General features: G+C 45.4%; 9 protein-coding genes across 9 annotated transcripts; 7 read left to right on the top strand and 2 right to left on the bottom strand.

Annotated features, from left to right (window-relative positions):
• Positions 1-1,109: 1,109 nt before the first annotated feature.
• On the top strand, positions 1,110-3,261 carry JR316_0009787 (Acetamidase; the record flags this gene model as incomplete). Its single annotated transcript, XM_047895471.1, has 8 exons — positions 1,110-1,150; positions 1,221-1,561; positions 1,640-2,136; positions 2,187-2,265; positions 2,313-2,400; positions 2,453-2,514; positions 2,568-2,920; positions 2,983-3,261. The coding sequence occupies 8 exons, from the start codon at positions 1,110-1,112 to the stop codon at positions 3,259-3,261; spliced, it is 1,740 nt and encodes a 579-aa protein (XP_047745190.1).
• A 567-nt stretch (positions 3,262-3,828) lies between these two features.
• On the bottom strand, positions 3,829-5,309 carry JR316_0009786 (Esterase/lipase/thioesterase; the record flags this gene model as incomplete). Its single annotated transcript, XM_047895470.1, has 10 exons — positions 3,829-3,851; positions 3,909-3,940; positions 4,000-4,172; positions 4,232-4,274; positions 4,328-4,364; positions 4,417-4,528; positions 4,589-4,759; positions 4,802-4,879; positions 4,940-5,087; positions 5,149-5,309. The coding sequence occupies 10 exons, from the start codon at positions 5,307-5,309 to the stop codon at positions 3,829-3,831; spliced, it is 978 nt and encodes a 325-aa protein (XP_047745189.1).
• Positions 5,310-6,775: 1,466 nt separating this feature from the next.
• JR316_0009785 (Cytochrome P450 monooxygenase patI) lies at positions 6,776-7,006 on the top strand (the record flags this gene model as incomplete). Its single annotated transcript, XM_047895469.1, has 1 exon — positions 6,776-7,006. One exon carries the CDS (start codon positions 6,776-6,778, stop codon positions 7,004-7,006), a length of 231 nt encoding a protein of 76 aa, XP_047745188.1.
• Positions 7,007-7,245: 239 nt separating this feature from the next.
• JR316_0009784 (Cytochrome P450 monooxygenase) lies at positions 7,246-9,000 on the top strand (the record flags this gene model as incomplete). Its single annotated transcript, XM_047895468.1, has 9 exons — positions 7,246-7,415; positions 7,486-7,750; positions 7,816-7,933; positions 7,989-8,002; positions 8,079-8,307; positions 8,448-8,598; positions 8,657-8,690; positions 8,748-8,860; positions 8,916-9,000. The coding sequence occupies 9 exons, from the start codon at positions 7,246-7,248 to the stop codon at positions 8,998-9,000; spliced, it is 1,179 nt and encodes a 392-aa protein (XP_047745187.1).
• Positions 9,001-11,094: 2,094 nt separating this feature from the next.
• JR316_0009783 (Cytochrome P450 monooxygenase 208) lies at positions 11,095-13,285 on the top strand (the record flags this gene model as incomplete). Its single annotated transcript, XM_047895467.1, has 12 exons — positions 11,095-11,287; positions 11,342-11,471; positions 11,537-11,725; positions 11,803-12,067; positions 12,117-12,234; positions 12,289-12,302; positions 12,364-12,610; positions 12,673-12,697; positions 12,762-12,888; positions 12,959-12,976; positions 13,033-13,145; positions 13,201-13,285. 12 exons carry the CDS (start codon positions 11,095-11,097, stop codon positions 13,283-13,285), a joined length of 1,524 nt encoding a protein of 507 aa, XP_047745186.1.
• A 486-nt stretch (positions 13,286-13,771) lies between these two features.
• Positions 13,772-14,362, top strand: JR316_0009782 (Transcription initiation factor IIA small chain (TFIIA 13.5 kDa subunit); the record flags this gene model as incomplete). Its single annotated transcript, XM_047895466.1, has 4 exons — positions 13,772-13,809; positions 13,871-13,958; positions 14,083-14,142; positions 14,207-14,362. The coding sequence occupies 4 exons, from the start codon at positions 13,772-13,774 to the stop codon at positions 14,360-14,362; spliced, it is 342 nt and encodes a 113-aa protein (XP_047745185.1).
• A 1,398-nt stretch (positions 14,363-15,760) lies between these two features.
• JR316_0009781 (uncharacterized protein) lies at positions 15,761-18,226 on the top strand (the record flags this gene model as incomplete). Its single annotated transcript, XM_047895465.1, has 4 exons — positions 15,761-16,135; positions 16,411-16,897; positions 16,949-17,894; positions 18,217-18,226. The coding sequence occupies 4 exons, from the start codon at positions 15,761-15,763 to the stop codon at positions 18,224-18,226; spliced, it is 1,818 nt and encodes a 605-aa protein (XP_047745184.1).
• A 2,081-nt stretch (positions 18,227-20,307) lies between these two features.
• On the bottom strand, positions 20,308-20,568 carry JR316_0009780 (uncharacterized protein; the record flags this gene model as incomplete). Its single annotated transcript, XM_047895464.1, has 2 exons — positions 20,308-20,371; positions 20,423-20,568. 2 exons carry the CDS (start codon positions 20,566-20,568, stop codon positions 20,308-20,310), a joined length of 210 nt encoding a protein of 69 aa, XP_047745183.1.
• Positions 20,569-21,339: 771 nt separating this feature from the next.
• JR316_0009779 (uncharacterized protein) lies at positions 21,340-23,545 on the top strand (the record flags this gene model as incomplete). The annotated part of the gene is made up of 5 exons (XM_047895463.1): positions 21,340-21,598; positions 21,659-21,672; positions 21,728-21,928; positions 21,982-22,821; positions 22,877-23,545. 5 exons carry the CDS (start codon positions 21,340-21,342, stop codon positions 23,543-23,545), a joined length of 1,983 nt encoding a protein of 660 aa, XP_047745182.1.
• Between the last annotated feature and the right edge of the window lie 1,139 nt (positions 23,546-24,684).

Here is a 24,684-nt window from a genome sequence, read left to right as displayed (position 1 = left end):
CTCGTCACTCAAGCAGGGCGACGAGCCTGTGTCAATCAGTCAGAACCCAGCGCGAAGTTGCGGCCTTCAAAAAGTTGAAGCACATCATATTCATCAGCTTTCGAATAATGTACTCATCTTCTCCAAGTTCTATTTTGAGTAGGTTCCAAACCAATGGGGCCGAGTATTTGGGAATTCAATTTATATCGATACGTACGCTGTAAGGGTCACGCATTATCAGTTGCAGTTTCGGAGCATGGTCGCTCCAAGGTCGCTCTAGTTGAGCATGACTGCCATGACATCAATCTTATTAGAACCCAATTGAGTGCAGTTTCACTATTCGGTTCCCCCCTATCTTCTGTCATTCTAGCGCGAAAACAGATACTGCAGTAACATAAAAATAGTTCCTTCTGTACAACAAGTCGGTCACTTTTTCAGACTGTCACGGTGAATTTCATCTCTCTGGGCCCATATTTATGCATTTCCCCTCTCTCGTCCTTCCAGAATGACCCATCTTGACGGTGGGCATTGCGCCGCAGATCATATGGATCTATTAGCTTCCGTGCCTTGGGCTTCTATCGGGGATTAATATATGGCCATCTTTTCCGGCGTCACCTTTTGCAATTTTGTGTGTCAGCGGATATCCTAGTGGATCCGCCATCGTCAAGTAAGTAAATGGCTCAAAAAATGATCAAAAAGGTTGCCTCCACCTCCTGTTCACCTCTTTCAAAGGAAAAGTTTGGTTCTTTCTCGGTAACGCACTAATATCGTCCTTAGGAACGCTTGCGGAGTGTAAACGTATAGGCAGCTGTTACCTAACCTAGAAGGAAATCAAAACACTTAGGGGGTAACTCCGGCGAGTTGAGTGGATTTTTCTTCTCTGCGAGATACGGTTTTTGGATATTCTAACTCGTCTCAATGTCACACCAAAAGCTATAGCTCGGAGCGCTATACGGGCCAGATCCATTCATATAAATCCAATCAGGGAATCTTCCGCCGTTGTCGCGTCTTCCACTCTTCAATACATACTCTCCAGTACGTAACTCCTCGGATAACGTCTGCGCTATAAGGTCGATACCTTCTCCTCGTTTTCAAACCGTACACGTTCCTTACTTATCTTTCCTTTAGTCATGCTCTTTTCATTATTCTCTTCTGCACACCAGGTTGCATGGTATGTTCGTTTGTCAATACCCGTCCTCGAGGTCTGATTTGACACATCATGTGGACCGCGTCATTTGTAGCGCCTGGAAGCAGAACGAGCGGCAGTCAAAGATTGCCTCTCTGCCAGCTATTTATTCTACACCACTCTCCTCGTCCGAGGAGAAAATCCACGCTCTTTCAATCTCCCAGCTCGTATCTCAATGCCAGTCGGGTACAATTGCACCCTCTGCCATCATGATGGCATATGCAAAGAAGACCCTCCTCGCTCAACAAGCGACTAATTGTATTACTGATATCATGTTTGAGGAGGCGTTACTTACGCCTCCCATCGCCAACTGGGCCCCTGGAGTCGATTCGGAGTCCGGTAATGATTACGCCGTTCGCGAACGCTCCCTCCTAGGCGTCCCTGTTAGTATTAAAGGTGCGATATTTGCTCAATGGCTTCCGGGAGGAAAAATCACCCCACTGAATCTATCTAATTTTGACTGGGATACTATAGACACCGTTGATATTGAAGGCCACGATTCCACGATCGGATTTTCGAGGAACGTCCGACACCCTGCAGAATCTTCATCAGCTATAGTACGTCTGCTGCAGGACGCTGGTGCCCTGGTTCATGCAAAGACTACTGTTCCAACAGGCCTTATTGCCATCGAGACTGTCTCCGATGTTTACGGCCGTACTACAAATCCCCACAGCCCCAATCATAGCGCCGGTGCATCGACAGGAGGTGGGGGAGCACTCGTGGCTTGTGGCGGGAGTAAAATCGAGATCGGAACCGACTTGGCTGGAAGTGTTAGGATGCCAGCGCACTTTTGTGGAGTATGGGCACTGAAAGGAAGCTCCGGAAGGTTTCCATCGTGGGGGACTAGATCGTCGATGATGGGTTTGGAGTCGATTCCGATTGTTGCGTCTCCTCTCGCGGGAAATCTTGCCGACTTGCGCGAGTTTTGGAAACGGGTTGTCTTGGCTGAACCATGGCGGTATGATCATACGGTGAGTTCCCATCTTGTCTTGTCTGCACAGCTCTACCACGTTATACCCAGTGTATACCCCTTCCATGGCAAGAAATCAATCTTCAAGATGAGGGACGCAAATTGAAATGGGGAGTTGTTCGTGATGATTGTTCGTGCTTATCTTCAATTACTCGACGCACACCTAATAATCAACAGCTTCGCTTCCTTTAACTCCCGCTTGCAAGCGAGCCCTTTCCATGGTTATCTCTGCCCTGAAGAAGCAGGGTCATGAAGTTGTCGACTTGTATGTCTTACACTTTGCTGTTCTACTGCCGTTCTTTATCATACTATATCAGCCATCCCCCTGATATGGCAGAGGGCCTGGATATTGGCAATCAACTTCTTTTCTCCGATGGAGGTACGCCCATGATTTCTAGAGTTACACCATTCTAGCTCATAGTTCATCTTGAGGCCAACAACTTCGTAGTGGTCTAACTCCTGGCGACAGCGTTACCCCTGCCACCAAGGCTGTTCTAGATCTATTCAATATCCCAAAGCTCATTAAGAAGATTCTTGCGTACTTTATACGCTCCAGCGATCCGGCTTCCAGTAAACTCTTGAACACCATGCATACAAAGACAGTGGTGGAAGATCGGAATAATGTTGCCGCCAGAGATATCTATAGGGCCAAGTGGCACAAGAAATGGACGGAAGAGGGGCTTGATTTCCTTTTAACCTCACCTATGCCGACGCCAGCTATTGAAAACGGCTCATCGACGAAGACTTCTCTTATGAGCGCCGGATATCTTTTTTTGTTCAGTCTGGTCAGTACTTTTTTTATTCTCTCCGTCTATTTATATTTCTTCTGACGTCAGGAACCATCTAGCTTGATTACACTGCTGGTGTATTGCCAGTAACAACTGTCGATAAAGCATTGGATCGACTTCCTGATAATTTTACTACCTCTGATGAGTACATGCGCTTCTCACCGGTCGCTAAGGTTGCCAACTCCGTTTACGACGCCGACAAAATGCACGGGCTTCCCTTAGGCGTTCAAGTCGTAGGAAGAAGACTTGAGGAAGAAAAGGTACTGGAAGGTATGCAAGTGATAGAAAACGCATTGCGCGAACAAGGGTCGGTCTTCGTCGCAGATGTTAAACTATAAAGCAATCATCTTCTCCATTCGTCATGGACATTTGTTTGCTGTTATGCTTTGATCCTTTGCAAACACCTTTATTTATCTATCTTCCCTTCCCTTTATTTTATTCCAGACCTGCGGCATTTCTATGTCCCTCGACTCCGAGTTGAGAACTGTAAACGTTATTTTTCTCGTCTTCTTTAGGTTTCTGGGCTGTTCGACTTTTACATCTGTCCCTCCTTATCTTTCTACCACTCACTCGCTGATAACTTTTATTCTTATGTGCCATCACTTCGAGTCTGGATTTCCTGTAGTACTTCATTTGCTGTCTGTAAATTAAACGTATTTCATGTTATTAATTTAAACAAGCCACTGGCCAAGCAGCTTGGTGTTTAAATGGAGATACATCGAGAAATACTAATCGAAACAATAGGTTGCTGAGTTTTTGTCAAAAGGCTTATTTTATTTGAGTAGATTCTGCTCTGGTTTTGGACGCTAGCACTTGTAATGCGCAGCACAAATTGGATTCTGCCGGTAATTGTACATAATACTGGAATATCAAGATATCAAACGTATCATATTCGGAATGCTTTTTTAAAGGCACTGCGAGTAGTAAGCTATCATGGTGAATTAGTACTTACTTCTGAGCCATCACTGAAGATGAGGGGACTTACGATTGGAAACAGTGCACTTGTAGGGAGAGATGCTGTGAAAAATTAGTCAGACATTCAAGTTATCATAGCTTTTGCCAAAATCAAGACATACCAGACAGTTCCACCAGTCCATCCCTGGCCACCGCATTGTCCGTACTGTGGAACTGTGCCGGAAGAGGGCACAGGAGTTGAGGATGCGGAAGAAGAAGAACTAGCAGGCCTGGTACTAGTGCTCGCTGGTTTAGTGGATGAGCTAGAGACGGGAGAAGTTCCTGCTCGCGGAGTCTGGAGTAATAGTATCGTAAATCATTTGATACATCCAAAATTTGATTGAAAATGCTCACTGCGCCGGCGTAGAGAGGGGGGCCTGGAATTGGGTAGGACGTCCTAAAAAATTATTCAGTATTAACTTCTCATTAACATGTCCTGGCACAACTAACATGGTTTGAGCAGCGTTCGAGTAGATGTCAACAGTCACTGCGATAATTGCCTTAATTTGACTTCAAATTGTTGAATGTTGTCAACTTACATCCTGGGTCGCTGTTACTGTAGCCACCTGGGAATGTCACCAATTCAGATGAAGTCGGAGCAAGGCTTCCTCCACCGGTGATCGTGATCTGGGCGCATTCAGGGTACAATTGCTACAGAGGGACATCCTTTGTAAGACAAATTAGCTTCTTATACTGAAGAGAAATACTCACCGCAGGCAACGAGTGAAGAGCAATGGTTTCGAATCTGATCAGATAATTGCCGCTGGGTACAGAGGATGGGATAGTGGTTGTCCAGGAGCTGTTTTGGTTGATCATTTGTCCAGCACCCCATGTTCCGGAGTAGACTGTGCCAGATATAAGGCCAGCCTCGTCGATTTTGAACTAATATGTAGTCATGTTAAAAATTTATGAAAGTGGGGTAACAAAAGAACGTGCCCATTTCAAACCTGCGGCATTGACACCTGTGCAGGTGGACCCTGGGCATTGAGCAAGGTATGTGAGCTGCAACGGGTATGATGTCAGCGTTTTGAGACCTCTATAATTTGGTGCCTTTTCCCATACCATAGGTCCGTAAGGATGGGGCCATACTTGATTCCAGTAGGCAGTGATTTTGGTACCAGCGGCAACCGTTGCAGTGAGTTGAAGAGCACCGGATGTTCCATCATCATTACACGCAAGCTGAGAGTCGGTGGCGTCCTGAATGGGGTTGCTAACGGATAAAAAAATTCTTAAGTCCATCGAAAAGCTTCTTTCAAAACGGAGATACAGACTATGTAGACCAAGGGCGCTGGATGGTCGTTTGTCCAGTGGGGGAGTTGTATGGCTGCCATCCGTTGTACCATTGTCCACTCCAGGAGTATGACAAGACACCACCATGAGCGGCAACGCGCTGAGCAGCAAGAGCGATAGCAAGAGAGACGAGTCCAAACATTTTCTTAGCTTGGCACAAGAAGAGAAGTCAATGGCACTGAATCTCGCCAGACCAGTGCAGCTTATAACCTCTATGATAAATGAGTCGGTTGATTTTTCGCGTAAATATCGCGCTTTTGACCTGGCTCATGACCTATTTTGAAATCGGACAATGTGAGTGTTATTTTGGTCGCGATGGCGGGGAAATAGGTCTAAAATTTGACGGCAGTCAGCTAGAGTCGTGGGGATGAAGGACTGGGTATGACTGATACGTTTTTGAAACGATCGCGTCTATGTAGAGGTTGACATCAGCCAATTGGTGTCGTAATGGTTCAAACTAGGTCAGCCATCCGGTAAATACCCGAGGATTATGGGTCCTCCAGGGTCCTTACCCATTTGGAAAGACAAAAATGAGATAAAACTTCGCCCGATCCTATTATGTCCGTTCACCATATGCAATGCTATAGAGAAAATAGATTTCGTACCGTCTAGGGCTACAGGAGAGGGAAGTCTAAAAATAGGGGTCGGAATATATACACCGCTGCGCAATGATTAAAAGTTACTCAACAAGTTTTTAGACAATGAGTGCCGGTGGATCTTCATCGGTTGAACTACGAGAGTATGGAGTCATCCAGTGTCTGCCGTAGTGCTTTGCATGCACGTTTCAGAAATAGACAAATAAGCACTCCACAGGTGACCTGATAGGCTACAAGCTACATGCGTGTGCCACGTGCCTCAAAGGGAGGGCCTGGGAGGCAAAAGATAACTTCCATGATGATTCTCCGGTAGAAATCAGGGTAAGACTCGCTTATGCACTGTTTTGCTGCTCCAACTGAGTACTTGATGGCTTTGGTGTCTCGCCCCTTTGAAGTGAGTATAAGCGCAGAGGGATAATTTTTTTCAAGGCTCTCTTTTGATTGATGGCCACTATAGAGACAGGTGGATAGAGATTGGTGTACACCAAGCCCCGATGTAGAAGAATCGCGCTTAAATATGACCAATGCATGCTGTTGTTGAGCTTTAAGCATGGTAAAGGTTACCAAATAAAATTGCATCTTAACTCCGCTCAAAATTCTGCCCGGCACTGCAATAGCCACCAACCAAATTATTGTTTAATAGCCGAATGCCGAGAATTTAAGTCCCGCCGAAACTTACCACCTCGCCTAAAAGGTGGCTACAGGTCACACCCAGCGACCTTGGGGAGAACAACTGATCGCCAAATAGTGATTGGCGTTCATCGGCATCCTAATTCATAACAGATTAGCTGGATATAATAAGATAAAGGTGGGAAGAACTAGGACGATCGTTACCGTTTAAGTGGAAGAAGACTCGCGCAGACCAGAGCTGAGTGTGGATAAGAATCGACTCCCGACGGTTATGTATCACATAATTCAAGTTCCGCAATCAGTTCTTTTCACATCACCTTGCGTTAACTTGACTTCAATTTGCTTATCTCCCATCTTGTCTCTTCACTGAACAGACCAAACAATGCCTTCCAGCAGCATCCTAGTAACACTAGTTTGCTTGTTTTCGATATTATACTTTCTGAAGAGGCTAGTTTTTTCTGCAAAGCAACCGGCTCCACTCCCTCCTGGACCCAAAGGGCTGCCTATCATCGGAAACGCCCTCGACTTTCCTACAAAAGATATCGGCCAGGAGTATGTGAAGTGGGGAAAACGATACGCAAGTACATCGACTATTCAGGTTCTCTTCCGCTAAATGAGATTGATTGACACTTTTAAGGTGATATCTTGCATGCTACTGCCTTTGGAACCCATGTAATAATTCTAAACAAGAAAGAAGCGGTGGATGAGGTATTCGAAAGAAGAGCACAGATGTACTCGGATCGTCCCCATTTCCCACTCGCTGAACTGTTAGTATCTTTCTTTTCAAAGTTTCTTTGCATTTTCTGTCAGGCATTCATTGGTGGCAACTACAGGATTGGTCTTTCCTACAACATGGCTTTTATGAACTATGGGGAGAAGTGGCAATTGTGCAGAAAAATCACCCAACAAATGTTCCGTCAGGGATCGATGGACAACTTCAACTGGGTGATTAAGCGCAAGGTTCACCAAGCACTGGGCGGACTGCTTAGCAATCCCGACGATTTCGCTTACCACAACAAAATGTACGTGCCTAACTTTCTGTAGCTTCCTCGGGCAGTTCGGCATTCATCTACCCTTGATTAATTCTCATAGGTTAGCTATTGCCATTCCAATGGCCTCAATGTATGGGTACGACGTGCAGTCACCTCAGGATCCTTGCATCATTGCGGCGGACAAGAGCCTCAACCTTAGTATTCAACTGATAGCGCCTGGGGGGAGTCTCATCAATATTCTCCCAATTTTAAAGCATGTTCCTGCATGGTTCCCTGGAGCATCATCTCGTAAGGCTGCGGAAAGAGTTAGGAAATTAACCGAAGACATGCAGCAGATTCCCTTGGACTTTGTCAAATCACAAATGGTAAGCACTCCTCGAATAGTCTAATTTGATAACTAAGAGAATTCTTCTATTTACGTTTTGAACAGTCAAAAGGTACTGCTGCACCGTCGTTTGTCGCTGAGTTTCTCGAAAGAAAACAGACGGTGGGTGTTTCGGAGGCAGAGGAGGCGGCTGTACTTAGTATTGCACCAACGGTCTATGCGGGTAAGTGAGAATTTGACGCATGGTAGTATAATTAATGTTCCATGGGTTTCCATAGGTGGCTCTGATACGGTCAGTAACTCTTTGATCTCTTTGATATTTTGGGACTCGGAGTCCAGAATCCTGACAATACGGATAAACGATACAGACTGTATCCGCCCTTGGGACCTTCATTTATCTCATGGCCGTAAATCCTGACGTCCAAAAGAAAGCACAAGCTGAAATCAACTCAATTATTGGCTCCAAACGTCTGCCAGAATTTGAGGATCGTCCCATGATGCCCTATTCCGAGGCTATTTATCGTGAAGTCCTTCGTTGGAGATCTCCTGGCCCGGTGGGGCTTCCTCATACAGCAGCTGAGGACGATATATACGACGGTTATTTCATACCGAAAGGTACCCCATTTCTCTCATTTGGCAAGAAACATGTCTGACAGATACGCTCGACAAATTTCAGGCACAACGGTTCTTGCGAATGTTTGGTGATCCTATCCCTTGGACATTTAATTCACACACAGACACTCACATAAAGCGTCGACTCGGCAGGGCAATGACACATGACGAGTCGATTTACTCACAGCCTGATATCTTTAGGCCAGAACGATTCTTCAATGCCGATGGAACTCTGAACGACGATGATCGTGTCTTGACTTATGGATTTGGCAGACGGTAAGCCTTTGCTCAATGAGTAGAAGATCAATTCTCAAGATTTATCTATAATTCGCAGTGTCTGCGTCGGAAAGCACATGGCAAGCAATATTGTGAGTCTTGCTCAGAATAACGTGGCTTTTAAATGCGTCATATCTTGTTTTCTTCAGCTATGGATGACTATGGTTTCTATTCTGGCGACCTTCAATATTGAGAAAGCTCGCGACGAAGCAGGAAATGAGATAGAAATTACTGACGAATATGTTGACTTTGGCTTCCTCACGTAAGTCGAGAATATCCCCTGTACGTGTGTTCCTTACACTTATATTTATATGAAGGTTTAAGAAGCCATTCAAATGCTCGATTACTCCTCGGAGTGTCACCGCCCAGCAACTTGTCGAACAAGCATGCGCAAATGCGTAACTCTACACCTATACCTGTGAACCTCCCAAGACTGAACTTAAATATAACAAAGTGTAAGTCACCGTTTGGGGTTCACGCCAGTGTCCTCAAAGACCCTACACAGAATTCACAGTGCGATAAAACCTTGTAAGCTTACTGTACCTATATCTTTCCCATGTGTATCGCGAGTTGTGTGAAATAGACAGTGATCGAGAGGTGAACATAGACACAGTAGTGGATTTCGCAGTCTAAAGCAAGCTGTGCCTTCAAAGTTTTCAAAACGAGGACGAATTTCCTGTTCTGTCTTAGTACCCATGGGCAACATGGCTTGACCTGACGAAAAGTAAAAGAAAAGGCACAGGCTGACAGTATACACAGCAGAGTAGAAGCTGCATTCGCATCCCTGGCCACGTACCTGCTTCCACCTCTGGGACAAGTACGCCACTAGAAGCACATCTAGTTTCGTATGGATCCATGCACTCGACGAGCGAAACTTCGAGGCGAGTATACTCCGAGTGCCCACAATGCAGCTTCTCAATCACCTTTGCGTTCATCTTTATCTGTAACATGTCAGTCAGCTGCCAAAGAACACCAACATAGAGCAGAAAAAAAGAAGAAAAAAGAGAGGGGACAGGTGGGAAGAAAAGAATAAGACCCAACAAGCCCATAAAGCAGACATGAGATACACAGAAAGACATGCAGAACAGAGAGCGCAGAAGCCTCAAAGCGATCCTTCGCAACCGATGCCGACGTCGACTACAATCCGTCAATCCATCTATACATATTCATAGGGTACAGGGAGCGTTTGAACTGTTTGGAGTACTGCGTGTTTTGTGTTTCGTGATTTCTGGTTGTACTATTGCGCTTTCGATTACGAATGGGAAAAAGGAGACAGAGAAAGAGAAATAGAAGCGCGATATAATAAAATGGTCAGGCTCACCACTGAATGATCTGACCTTGCCCATGACAGCGGATGCAAAATTGGATGAAAATGCATGAAAAGATTGGGAAATGGATTACGCACAGTGAAGGAGAGGACGGTGTGGTGAATGGAATGGATCTGATCACAGCTTCAATCACCCAAAGGTCGTCGGATGGATCCTCGGGCGCGACCAGGACACAACAAATTCAAACCCGAGATCTCGACTTTCATCCCCGTACAAAGTCAAATTGGCGTTTGCGGTTCGCGGTTCGTGGAGTAGACAGGAGGCGATTGGGTATCGAAAGGATAAATGGTCGTTATGCATTGGATTAGTTGACATCAAGTTGACAGGGCATGAAATCAATCAGAGTTGGATGAGGGTTTTGAGTTGAGACGGAATATCAAGTTGTCTTGTCGTCTTTGCTTGCATCCAATGCTGTTGTATGCATCATCAAACACATGCCAAATATCATCATACATCGGTATATCGTAAACTAACTACTAATTGGAAATATGGAATAGAAACAGTATTTTAAAGGGCGGTTACATGTACAGCTTATAGATATATAGTAAGTAGAAAGCAGTAGAAATATTGACTTTTGGTGTGCTGTTGGTTTGATTGCAGCCTCATGCGGCCGAGTTCGGCTAAGCTAGTGTCATACTGCCGAAGGCGGCAGCCCTCATTCGCACCCCTGACTGTAGCCAGTGCTTCCGACAGCTTGAGGGGTTGCCGGTTAAACAGTGATTGACGCTCATTAAGATTTTAAGTTAAATCAGCACAAGGTGAGAAACGATTTCGAGTGTAAAATCGCGTATGAGGGTAATGTTATAAAGCAATTGGTTGTCGCTTGTATAATTAGCACCGTTAAAAGACGGAGACGATTAGATTCTTTAATTATAAGTTGAGTTGGCGAAATATGGACAATTTCTCAGTGTCATACTGAGGGAGTAGAATATAGCGTTTATCTTTGCCCTGAAATATACAAACTTCACTCACAAATTTAAATTCTTAATCGAGGAGTACTTATTTATTGCCAAATTTAAAACCAACGGTGAGTTAGCCGTCCATCAGATTCATTCAAGTCCCGAAACTTCTTCATAATCTATTTGTTTTCTGACATCACTTTTGTAATAACTTGGCTTTTTTCTTTTTGTGGGCTGCCATGTTCTCACTCTCGTTTACAGACAACGGGATGTCTACCAGCGCTATAGTTCTACTCTGCCTCTTTCCGACTTTGTACTTCCTCAAGAAACTGTTGTTTCCTGCAAAACAGTTGGCCCCACTTCCTCCCGGACCTAAAGGACTACCTATCATTGGAAATGCCCTTGACTTTCCTACAAAAGATATCGGCCAGGAGTACGTGAGGTGGGAAAAATTACACGCAAGTTCGTCTAGTATCCGCATTATTTTTTTCTGAGCAAAGCTAATAAATACTTTAGGCAGCATCTTACATGCAACGGCCTTCGGAACCCATGTCATAGTTCTAAACAAGAAAGAAGCGGCAGATGAGTTATTCGAGAGAAGGGCACAGAAATATTCAGATCGTCCCCATTTCCCACTCGCTGAGATGTCAATATTCTTTTTGTCTTTCTTCCTTGTGTATGCTAATATACACTCATGTATGATCTCTACAGGGTTGGTCTCTCCTACAACATGGCTTTCATGGGCTATGGGGACAAGTGGCGATTGTGCAGAAAAATCACCCAGCAGATGTTCCGTCAGGGATCGATGGAAAACTTCAACTGGGTGATACAGCGCAAGGTACACCAAGCACTAGGAGGATTGCTTAGCGATCCCAACGATTTCGCTTATCACAATAAAATGTGCGTGCCTAACTTTCTCTAATATTTTTGGCCCCAGATCAGGTGGGCATTTACCCGAAATCTAACGCCTCTGATAGGTTAGCTATCGCAATCCCTATGGCCTCGATGTACGGATACGACGTGCAATCTCCTAAAGATCCTTGTATTATTGCGGCAGACAAGAGTCTGAACTTAAGTATACAACTGATTGCGCCTGGAGGGAGTCTCATCAATATTCTCCCAATTCTGAAGCACGTTCCCGCATGGTTCCCTGGAGCATCATCTCGTAAGGCTGCGGAAAGAGTTAGGAAATTAACCGAAGACATGCAGCAGATTCCCCTGGACTTCGTCAAATCACAAATGGTAATCATTCCGATTTACCAACAAAATATTTTGTTAATGATGCGACTAGTCCAAAGGTACTGCCGCGCCATCGTTTGTGGCTGAGTTCCTCGAAAGGAAGCAGACGGTCGGCGTTTCAGAGGAAGAGGAGGCAGCTGTACTTAGCATTGCACCGACGGTGTATGCGGGTAAGTAACAAGTTGACACATGCTAGTCAAATTAACATTCTCCAATTTTTACAGGCGGTTCCGATACAGTAAGTTACCCTTTCAGATTCTGAGTATATAAAATTCTGACAATATGTATAAACATTACAGACCGTATCCACCCTTGGGACCTTCATTTATCTCATGGCCGTAAATCCCGACGTTCAAAAGAAAGCCCACGCTGAAATTGACTCGATCATCGGCACCAAACGTCTTCCAGAATTTGAGGATCGTCCCATGATGCCTTATGCTGAAGCTATATATCGCGAAGTCCTTCGGTGGAAACCTCCTAGCCCGGTAGGTATTCCTCATACAGCAGCTGAGGATGACATCTATGACGGTTATTTTATCCCGAAAGGTATTTCCTCTGCTCTCATTGACCAAGAAACATCTCTGACGGATACCCTTATCACATACTAGGAACAACGGTTCTCGCAAACATATGGTAAATTCATTCCCTAGACAATTTATTTAAATGTAGACGCTCACAAACACCGTCGATTCGGTAGGGCGATGACACATGATGAATCGGTCTACTCCCAGCCTGATATTTTTAGGCCCGAACGTTTCTTTAATGCCGATGGAACTCTGAATGACGATGATCGTGTCTTGACTTACGGATTTGGGAGACGGCAAGTTCATTCTCTTAAGTTGTATAAAGACCTCCTCAAACTTATCTATCTTTTACAGTGTTTGTGTCGGAAAGCACATGGCAAGCAATATTGTAAGTCGCTTTCCCATTTTTTAGCCTTTCAACAGCGTTGAATCTCGTTTATATAGCTATGGATGGCCATGGTTTCTATTCTGGCGGCCTTCAATATTGGGAAAGCTCGTGACGAATCAGGAAACGAGATAGACATTACCGACGAATATGTTGACTTTGGATTCCTCACGTAAGTTGTGATTATCCCTTGTATGTGTATTCCTAAGACTTATATATCTATGCAGACATAAGAAGCCATTCAAGTGTTCAATCACCCCTCGAAGCGTCACTGCGCAACAACTTGTCGAGCAAGCCTGCGCAAATGCATAAGGCCATATCCGTAACGCTGTGCAGCACCTAGATAAGCTTAAACGAAGTTAATGTCTTTTTTGCAATATATTCTAGGCTGGGATCTTCTGAGCCTGCTTATCGTGATAAAGTGATGGCAAGTTGGCGTACCCTTGCGTAGTGACGAAGATGGACATTTCTTCGTTACCGTATCACGGAATGTTTGATCAAATATATTTTATCACAATTTTATGCTGACACCGTCGTCTTTCCCAAGACGAAAGACGATGTAAAAGCATGAGATTTACAAGGCCAAGACTTTTCGGTTTTTCCCGTAAATTGACGTGCCGCATCGGAATGTCAAGTGCACCGCCACTTGTCACGTTGCATATGTAATCCGAGGTGTGACAACCTCTTGTTTGTGTCCTCGGTTAGTCACCAGAGCTTGGAAGCAACTTCCACCACCTTCACCAGTCACTTCCTCCATATTACTCAGCTCGAACACTTGTACACTCTCTTTCAATAGCTATGGCATCTGCTTATTATGAGTTTTACCGAGGTTCATCGTGCGTGTGTTTCGTAATGTTCTTGTACTAACGTTTCAACTCGTTTCCATTGGACCGTCAGGATTGGCATGGCTCTGACCGACTCGCTGGATGAGCTTATCACCAGTGGTGCCATTACACCTCAGCTAGCGATGAAGGTTCTACAGCAGGTATGTCCGTCGCTTTGGAGCCACAGCGTGTTGCCCTTGCTTTGGCACCGACGGTTGTTGGCATCCACACCAATGACCATGAACCCGGCCCCTTTCAATAACATGATCTTACAAATACACCTAGTTTGACAAGTCTCTGGCGGATACAATGGTAAAGCAGGTGAAGACCAAGACATCGTTGAAGGTGCGCCGTCATTTCCTCCTGCTGCGTAAAAGCGTCAACTTGTTTGTGTTCCTCTATATTTTAGGGTCACTTGCGCACCTACCGACTTTGTGATGACGTGTGGACGTTTATAATCAAAAATCCAACCTTCAAAATGGAATCAAATGACATGGTCAATGCCTCGAGGATCAAAATTATCGCATGCAAAAATGGTGACGCCATTGAAGCCGGGAAGAAATGAAAGCACCGATGCGACGCAATTTCCTCGAACAAATGGCACAATTACGTCGCGTTCAATGAGGATAATTGCGTGCAAGTGCTCTTGTTCAAACCATCATATCTAGATCCATTCCAACGAAACCACGTCAATCCGAGTTCAACTCGTTGTACAATTTCATTTAAAACTTTTTCACGTTTTGTATAGTAGAAATCTCGCTGGTCTTCCTATACGTTTAATATGTTTTCATAGACTATCTTCGCCTGTATGCGTTGCACGACCTTGACCCGTTATCTGCCATTCATATCGCTAAGGTTCTGCTTGCTCGTTAAGTCAATACCACCTTCACTCTGTCGGCGGAGATCTTCCTCGTGCAAAGCTCGAGTGACAATTTACCACTTCGCCACGATATCGACCTTAATTCTCAAGTTTATGAACTGCATTTTATTTAAATAGCCTGAACCTATGCGTGTTTAATATTCGCCTAATTACATTCGGTTCCGGTAATCCGCATCGTGATAGTGAACTATTCAGTAAGCGCTTTATTCTTATCATGATCAATCTCCTCCACTCCTCTCTGAATCGCTTTTCTTCAACACGTCCCACCCATTCAAGTATATTACTGTGTCTGTATCAAACGCAAAAGATAAAGACATGTCTGTCCATGTGGCTTCTGAAGAAGAGCTCACATGAATCGGAAATATTAGAAGAAATTGGGAAGGCACCTGAGCCACTGCAACTGAAGTAAAGTTAACAACTTCTCTCTAACCGCAAATCTGAATATGGCGCTCATGTTTTGGACCTTTCCTTTCTGTTTCCTTTTCCATATGACGACGTTTCATCTGCTTCTGACTACAAAAGCATTTTGGTCATCCTGGACTCAAAGGGACGGTACTGGTTCTGAATCCTCCTCAAGACAAAAGGCACTGCATTACATAGTATATCCGTGGTTTCTATCTCCTTCTGCGTTATTTGACACGAAGACGCAAGAATAGGAATCATCACATCGTCCACAACATGCTGTTGCAGGACGTTTGCCTCGTGTTCTATCGCCTCGAGGCGTCAATGTGGCCGATGGAAAACCGACACGATCCAACCCACATTCGACCCTTGGACCCCGCAGTGACACTTCGTTTGGGCTGAGTTCACTTTCCGTGAATCAACTTGCCTATTCTCGAAGATGTTTTTGTTGTGAGCCATGAGGGACATCACATCGAGTCAAGAACTATGCCACATTAGGCTTTTTGTTGTAAACTCTGCAAATCCATGGCAGTTCTTCGACTCGCTCCCGAAGCCCGGACGGCATCGGAGTTTGAATGACAGAATGTAGGCTGTTTATTTCTGGTGGAACTGCCCAGAGGTATGTTTATATGATTTCGTCTTTCCACCATTGTCTCTAATTTCACTCACTCTTGACTTCCAATGCCCTTAGTATCAGACTTTCCAGAACCACCTACGAAAGAGACTTTGGAGGATGCTCGACGAGCACTTGAGACGATACGTACCTCGATGCAGGAGCTGACCACCAAAATCGATGTTGCAGAAGCAACTTTGGCCCAAATCGTTCGCGAGTCTCAATACGCTATCAACGAGCTGCAAGCACAGCGTTCCGTTCTCGAAAAGCAGGTCGCAAAGACCATGGCCTATCTCAGTCCAATTCGGAGGCTTCCAATGGAACTACTCAGAGAAGTCTTCATGTGGACGTATGAGGACCATCCTTGCTCGGCGTGGGTGTTGGCAGCTGTGTCTAGGTCATGGAGACGATTAGCACTGAAGACGCCTCTCATCTGGTCGAAAGTGAGTTATCAGTATATCGTTCGCAACTTTTAGCGGGCCGTTCTATTCCGCACCGATTGTGGGAGTTATTTGCACCATTGTTCTTCAAAAACGCATTGCAATTCGAGTCATTTGCATACTTGCAGTGTCATATCCTCCATTATCCGATATCCAACCTTCTATTGTGTTCTAGCCGTTCTTTTCGTTCACTTCAGGAGACCGGAATACCTCTATTGATAGAAACAATTTACCTTCGGAGGGCAACTCAATTATAGGTGCTAACGATATATGCACAGATTCGTCTTCTAACGACGCAACATTCGTCCGCAGACACAATTCGGCTATGGATTGAGCGCTCGGGAGATAATGTTCCCCTTGATATTGAGATTTTCCTGCGGGTCGCAAATACGAAACACAGCCCAGAAGCTACTGCAATTCGAACGAGACGTACGTCTTCGCCGCTAACACCTATTTCAATTCCTGGTTGGAACATCTCCTTTCCAGCTCAGAACTCTTCACCCCATTTTGTTGTCGCTCATGCTCCACTTCCTCCAACTGTAGGAAATGTCGCCATCATAATGCCTCCTTCTCCTCCCCCTCATCTCGACGGCTGGGGCACGTCCTCCGCTGTTGAAAAAACAACAAACACTATATCCAAAGCCAGCATGCACTGGGGACATATCGCGTTTTTCTACCTAGTAGAACAAATGCATCGATGGGAGAGGTTCGTGTTCCGGTTCGATAAGCAATTCACATCAATGGGAGCGTTGAAATCCATAAATGGTATGTTTGGGCAATCCACGACACGCCCCTGACTGATATTTATGTTACCAGGAGATGCACCTCTTTTGAAAGAGTTCGAAGTGTCAAGCACGGAAGCGGGTTTCTTTGCGGAATGGCCGTGGCTGCCTAACGTGAATGCTTCTTCTTCATCAGTAATTCTGCCACAACTACGGTCCCTTACGCTTCAGCATACTCCCTTCAAATGGTCCTCCCCTATGCTTCGTGGTCTTCATAAAATTCACCTGCGTGGTCTTCCAACATCGCATCTACCTTTAGACAGGGTTTTGCACATCCTGTCAAACAACCCTCAACTAAAAACTGTTTCACTTCATTTTCAGGGCATCCTGCCTGCTATTCTTCCACTAAGCGTGTTAGTTCTCCCCCATGTGACTTCACTGACTCTAGGAGGGCACTTCCTTCTCACACAACTTCTCGAATCCCTGACCCTTCCAAGCTTGGAATCTCTAACATTAGACATCGAACCTAGAGATACAGTTGAAGATGTCATTTCCGGCCTCCTCACACGCTCCGGTCGGCCTCCTCTTCAACATCTTTCGTTAGCATATAGCGCCGGTCCTAACTCAACGACCTTATACTATGGGCCTAGTGGTCTTGTCGTACATTGGACGGCCCTTCTCTCAGAGCTTATACACTTGAAAACTTTGAACATTGGTGGTACCTCACTCGAGATTTTACTCACGGCACTGGGTTCACCGGAGGACGATCCGAGTCAAAACCAAAATCCGGTGTGGGCATGCCCAGCATTGGAAGTCTTGGGCCTTCGCAGCTGTCATGCTCATAATGAGGGGGTGAACAAACTAGTCCAAATGGTTGAAGCCAGGAACCCACACAGTGGAACAGCACAGGTGGTTGGTGGTGTTACCCCAGTAAGATTATCGCGACTTGAACTGCATGAATGTACGAATCTGGGGGAAGATGTGATGCATTGGCTGAATACGAGAATTGGAGAGGTTATTTGTTCTGATCCCACTGAAAGGTGCGTAATCCAGTATGTGCTTCGACTGTGCCTTTATTATAAGCCGCACGTGGGCATGATATGCAATGTGACGCTGACCTTCTCTATTCATTTCATTCCTTTTCTCATCAGAACAACTTTGACACACCCATACCTGTGACTAGCTATTCAAGTTGACACCTCATTCCCTTCATCTTGCAACAATATGGTGATCATTGCAACTGCCATCAACATTCTCTGTAGTTTGTTAGATCCTTATATTTGTTTTCGTTTTTTGCACACATCGTCTTTCTTGTTTTACTGCACCACATCCAAGATAACTATTATAACTATTATGTTGCAGCACACTATAGCCTTGTATTAGTTATGTGCCATTCTGTATTATTTCCTCCACCATCCTAGCAATAAGTACTATAATTAAAGATTCTTTGATATCCGATCTACGTAACCTATTTCTAAAGATTGTTCCACTACGGAAAAAGGTCTAACCTACTATTAGTATATGTACTACCTAAAATGCTGTCACCATTATAATTATGTTGCCTGACTCATTTATCTTCGTAGCTTGGTAAAGCAGTAGTGTCACGATCGTTGCATGCCAGTATCGTTGTGGGTATCGCACGCAAAATGTTTCTTCCGGACAAAGTATGGTATTTTAGCAAGAAGTCTCCAACAGAAAAATACTTTTACTATCTCGAAACCTTTGTCCAATGTCGTTGCGTCAACAGAAATGATCTGCATTCGATAAAGGGTCTAATAGCAGCCATTTGTGATAAGATTATGATGAAAAGTTGAGTTTAGTAACATTTGTAATGCAAATACCCATATATAAGCACCTTCGTGCGAAATATTGTCATAAAGCTTTTATTTCATCCCAATGTTCCCAATGTTGGTCAATGATCTTGGAGACAAATTTGAAATCAACAACGTTCTGACTGAGCAAAGAGAGTAATCTGTAAAAGGTCTTTCACGTTCCAAATTTGCACTAATTGAAAGGTCAGCAGTAGCTAATGCCAAGGCTTGGATACACCTGCTGAATCACATCGAAGTTTGCTTTTTAACATATAATTTTGCATCAATCGTCCGCAGGATAGATGCATTAAATTTCTTGGAAAGGGGACGAAGCCATGTTCGGGGTTATTGCTTGATGCTTTAGGGTCTCTGGGCCTCTCTAGACAATGTTAATATCATCCACCTTTTGTCATTGGTCATGTGGGATGCTCATGTGGTAAATGTCAAAGAGACCGCGTTGGTGACCATTGGATTCAGTTAAACTCTTCCCTCTTTCACAACTGGCTGCTCATAATAAGCTATGATATGAGATCAAAACGGGCTTCCCCGGTCAGAATTGAATCGATTGGTCCTCGATGAGTGGTGCTACTATGTGGGGTCCTATTCAAAGCGCTATCCAACCCCTACAATACTTCGCCTAGTCGGATAGAGACAAAGATAGACGTGATATGCGAGGTATGTAGCGGCCATAATTATTTTTGGAAATCGTTAACCCCGCTTGTGGCCAGCAGAGTACTTATGTAGCATCGTCAAGTCCGCCGCTGGGCAATTCCATCGTATTGAAAGGATCACAAATAACAAGTAATTGCAATGTGAAACTAATGGTACGGATATTGATAAGCGACTGTGCCGGGAGGTGATGTGGCGCTTTATTGTGTCTACCAATTGAGCTCCGGCGCTACGTGGAGGGTTTCAAACGACCACTTCCTGGGCTAAAACAACGTTATATCAATCATTGGGCGCGTAGAAATAAATCAGACCGGAGATGCCGTCGTTATTCTTAGATATCCATCGCCGAGCAGGTTTAGCAATCGTCTTGGCCAGTGTCGTATTCCACATTTTGGTACTAAAGCAAATGGCTCTTTGGAGTGCGAAGTCATTAGAATGAAAAGTCTGAGAGATACGGTGCCAACAAGGTTCGTCATCTGCCTCCATCCCCTTTCTCACAGGCATTTAGACCAACCTATAGCAGACCACTCTATCCCCGACCCTGTTCAATTGGTTCTCGGTTAGATAGCGTTAGATTGGTGCATTGCAGGGTTCATGAACTGCGGAGATCTGCATTTATGTACGTGGAAAGCTGAGCGCGATGCACTCACATAACGCACTGTCGTCAGTGGCACTGCCGGATAGTTAATCATGATACTTCAAGCGACATGATAAACGCCACTGCTACGTATGCCAGAAAATGAATCAGTGAGTTCTGTACGACGACGAGGCCTGAGAAGAAATACACAGACCTTTCGCAACAGGACGGAATTATCCGGTGGGGTATGGGGTGGCGGGTTCTCTGGCCCATCAAGAAGATAATTATGAATCGTTGATGATACATCGCAGGAATTTTTTGGAATTGTCCGTCGCCGCTAAATTGTTATGCAAGTCATAAAACGGATAGGAAACGACTATCGATCATAAATCATTATTACAGCTCGTCGTCGTCTTGTCGTTTATGGACTAGCTCGAACGGTGACCCGAGTGTGTTGACACTGTTAACGCTAACACATACCTTGGCACGGTCTTGGCGCTATTATTTTTACCTTTTGAACTCCATGTGTACTCTGCGTAACGTCAAAGCTGCTTTGAATTCTGACGAATAAAGTGCTTCGAATCCTCGATAAGGGTTGAAAATATTGACTGCGAGAGGACAGGAAAGCCTAAATCGGAATTGTGACACTGATTCCATGTGAACAAAGGATTGTGCGAAGGAATGGTTCTGTGGATGACAGTACTTCGGTTCAGCGACTGCAAAGAGCACTGCAAGGACGGACAGATGTGGGCATAAGCTGCGTATGTAATGATTTATCATGTCGGGTAACCTTGGAGGACCGTATCGTCGTCATTTATCCCATGTCTTCTGCATCGGAATTAGGAACGCGGGTTGGCCGTACGGGCAACTTCCTCTTGCCCGAGCCTGCACGGAGTTTTTGTCCCAAAGGTAAAAAAAAGGAAGGACATTGATTCCCAAGAACGTGGCCCTGGCGGCTCCTGAAATCAATATGAGTGGGTGGAGGAGTACTTAAGGCCCTCCGCACATGGAAACGTAAATCCGCTTTTCTTCTGTTCCACTCCCTGACCATACCTCCTTGTACGAGGCCCCTTTTAAAATTGGCCCCACGCGATCTCGAGTTTGTTGTTGATGGCAATCCCATTGGGCGAGACAAGTGAACAGGGTAACGGCACGAAAGGCAGGACAAACAAGGACAAGCAAATGGGAGGGCAGTCTTTGGGCCATAACTATTTGAACAACAGTCAGTGCGTATGACAACCCATCTTGCCCTCCTCTTTCACCCTCCCAATCCCGCTTCATAGTGCTGTAAAGAACGCCGCCGTACAAACAGGCGTATATTTCGGTTTACATCCAAAGAAAGACCCGACCGAGCCCCTTGATAACGACCGCCAATCCTCATCTTCAGTAACTGGTTTCCTCTCGTTTTCTATCTCGGACCATTCTGTAATGCATCGGAATGGTCACAACCTCTCGCTTCCGCTTTCTGAACCTCCCACAGACCAAACGCCCACAATCACTGCGACAAGCTCCCAGGAACCGCTGATATGGGAATGGAGCATCGAACATGAAGACAGAAAGAAAGAACGCAAGGCAGATGCCGCTCTGCACGGAGCAACTCCATTCGAGGTCGACAGAAAGATTCTGAAAGATGTCGTACGCGAGAAGATGGGTGTTGAAGTGGGGCGCATTAAATTCCTCAGTGCTGGTGAGCCCGGCTTGATCTTTACCGGCGTAGCTGTATGCTAAACATAGTCTTCCTTCATAGGTACCTTCCATAAGGTGCCCTGCTCGACTCTTTTCTTATTTCACTATGCTGACTCCTCTCACACCGTAGGCTTATCTTGTCACCCTTGCTGATCATGTCCAACTCGTTGCTAGAGTTGCGCGTCGATTCATGCCCCGATTGAAAACTGAGTCCGAAGTGGCTACCATTCACTATCTTCGTCACAAAACAAATGTACCCGTCTCCAAGATATATCACTACGATTCCAATCCTTACAATCGATTAGGTGGCGAATTTATTTTGATGTCTAAAGTGCGTCTCTTCGGTGTCGTTACGACATTCGTTAATTAGTCACGTGATTTCAGGCACAAGGGATCCCGCTATCCCAAGTTTATCATAGTCTACCCTACAACGACCTGGTCAAGCTACTCAAGAATCTCGCACTCATTATTATTCCCCTCTTTGCTCACCGCTTCTCTTCGATCGGATCGCTTTACTTTGGACCAGACCCTCGCCTAAATGTAACTTCTGGCGCTCCTACTCCCAAAGCTGCACAAGATCATTATTCCGCCTTTCCATTCTCGCCCACTCTAGACATGGCTGGCCTTTCCTTCTCGCCAAGGGGGTCCACCACCTCCTTATCCAGTGTGGAATCCACTCCCCGCGAACATCACGTCGGGCCTATTATCTCGTGGCCGTTCTTCGGCTCTAATAGGGGAGAGCTCCTTCACCCTCATGAATTGAACCGGGGTCCCTGGCCGACAACCGAATCGTACCTGGCTTCCTGCGTCACTCGAGAAATTGAAGGCGTAGTTCGAGAAAACGAGGGCAAGTCTGCTCCGCACCGACTTCATTTGGATCCTGATGAGATCCATTCTTCGCGCCACCATCGAGTACGTGCCGTGCCTGGAGATGAGAGTGACGAAAGTGACGAATGGAACTTGTCTGAGAGCGAGGATGAGTGGGAAGGTCCAGGAGACGCAATGTATCGCGACTATCGGCGGATGCAGAGGAGTACCTTCTTGGTTGCTCATATGTCTCAACGGGAGGAAACGGTGAAAAAGGAGATGGGTAGATGGATGCAGGTGATGGAGAAGCTGGGCAAGCTGTTGAAGAAAAATGATGGGCCAGAAGAATTTGGATTGGATTGCCACGATCTCAGCCTCGAAAACATATTTGTCGATGAGCAGGACAACTCGAAAATCGTCAGTTGTCACCCATTTGCTAAAAATTATTTTTTCATTGATAATAATTATTCAGACTTGTATTATTGACTGGGAATCAACTACAACTCGACCACTCTGGGCTTGCGCCCATGTTCCAGCGTTCCTTCAATCCAGCCCCTTCCTCTCAAAAATTTTCCGCGAAGTGGTAGCCCAATTGCCAACGGATCCTACAGTTTCGGTCCAGCTTCCTAAAACCACTAAACACGTCAACTTGGCTTCTCTCTGTAACGAATGGCTTTATTACGAGATGCATGGGACGCGTCTGCGACTTGCACATCGATGTGCCGAGTGGGACGGTTGGGAGGAAGGCCTCGTCGAGAGCATTTTGGGCCCTGAGGAACTCGAGGAAGAGTGGTTCATGACAGGCAGGTCGGCAGACGTGTTGTCTGCAGCACACCCGGCTGTCAGCTCACCAGGTGCCGAGGGCCATGCTTCGAATCCTGATTCGAGAGGCAGGACCCAAGCGTTTGCTGCGGCTGTCGGTGCCGCCGGCAGAGGGATCAAACTTTCTTCAAAGCTGCCCATCCTTCAGGAGCAAGAGAAGGAGCAGATGCTGACGACCAATGGAGATATATGTGGTGGGAGGGGCGGAGAACTTGGACGACGGCTTGAAGCGTGGTTGACTGTCTCGGGAAGTCTGAACGAGAACTCTGAGACGTGGTCTGACGCCGCAGCGAACAAATCTGCGGTCGATGCTCGCTGACCATCTGGGGCGATGTTTTTGCATATTCTCCGCTTTGAGGGATTCTTGCATTCGCTTCGCGGCACCGCGTCGTTCTGTCACTGGATTTGGGATTGGCCGTTATCCGGCCATGGTTTCCCTGATGCACTCAGGTGTATGGTAATGTTGCAGTGATGTTCACGTTTTGTGATCTATCCGACCTCACTGACAACATTTCTACCTCTTGTGTTCGCAGCCACCTAGACCTTTCATTTTCCGTGTTACCTTACTTTGCTTTGGTATATATGTGGAACTTCTGGGCGCTCACGGTTCAACGATGTTCGCTATTTATGACTTTCTTCTCCGTAGTTTGTTTCACTGGTTTTTTTTTTCGATCTTGCAAGCATGATTCATACTCAACTTACGAATTAGGGTTTGTACTGGTGGAATATAATGTCTGTTACTTTACTATTGTTGCGTAAAAAGTTCATAAACCATATTTCGGGAAGGATGATTTCGGGGTCGATGGTTCCCTACGATCTACGGTGAAGTCATCGAGTAGGACTGAAATCTCCTCTGGTTGTATAGTAACCTGGGAACTGCCACCGCGATAAAAATCGGGAATGAAGCGTAATATTCTCATTTGAAGTCCCCCAGTCAAAGTTGATGCAATCCTTGATGTTCGACGCATGCATAGTGTCCATGCCAGTAGAAAAAATCTGCAGCACACATAAATATAGAATTTTGAGCTTCAAAGAAAACGCACATGATGACGAAGCCCAGAAGAGGTATTGCTCCTAGTCCTTTGCTTAGAGGGACACCGTCGGGTATAGTATATTCTTCGTCGTCTTCCAATGGAGGTATATCAGAAGGTTCTGTTTCGGGCGTCGAGACAGTAGAGGTCGGGGGAATGGCAGAAATAGGGGTTGTTGTTGGGCATGCATGTTTAGACGCCCAAGAAAATGTATGGGTTCCATTGAAACTCCATATATGGGTTGGAGCAGAATGCTTATTTATGCGTCATTCAGGATTCAGGACGAGTCTATAAGTCAAACAAAGAAAAGCGTACCTCTATATTACGATCACAACTGAACTGAAAAAGTGCCTTGTGTTTCTTTCCCATATATCTTCCACCATGAAATGCGACTTGAAGCTGACTCTTCTGTCTCTCGACTACAATT

The sequence above is a fragment of the Psilocybe cubensis genome, chromosome 9, assembly GCF_017499595.1.
Source record: "Psilocybe cubensis strain MGC-MH-2018 chromosome 9, whole genome shotgun sequence".
NCBI lineage: Eukaryota > Fungi > Basidiomycota > Agaricomycetes > Agaricales > Agrocybaceae > Psilocybe > Psilocybe cubensis.
This window is presented reverse-complemented; position numbering and strand designations above follow the sequence as displayed.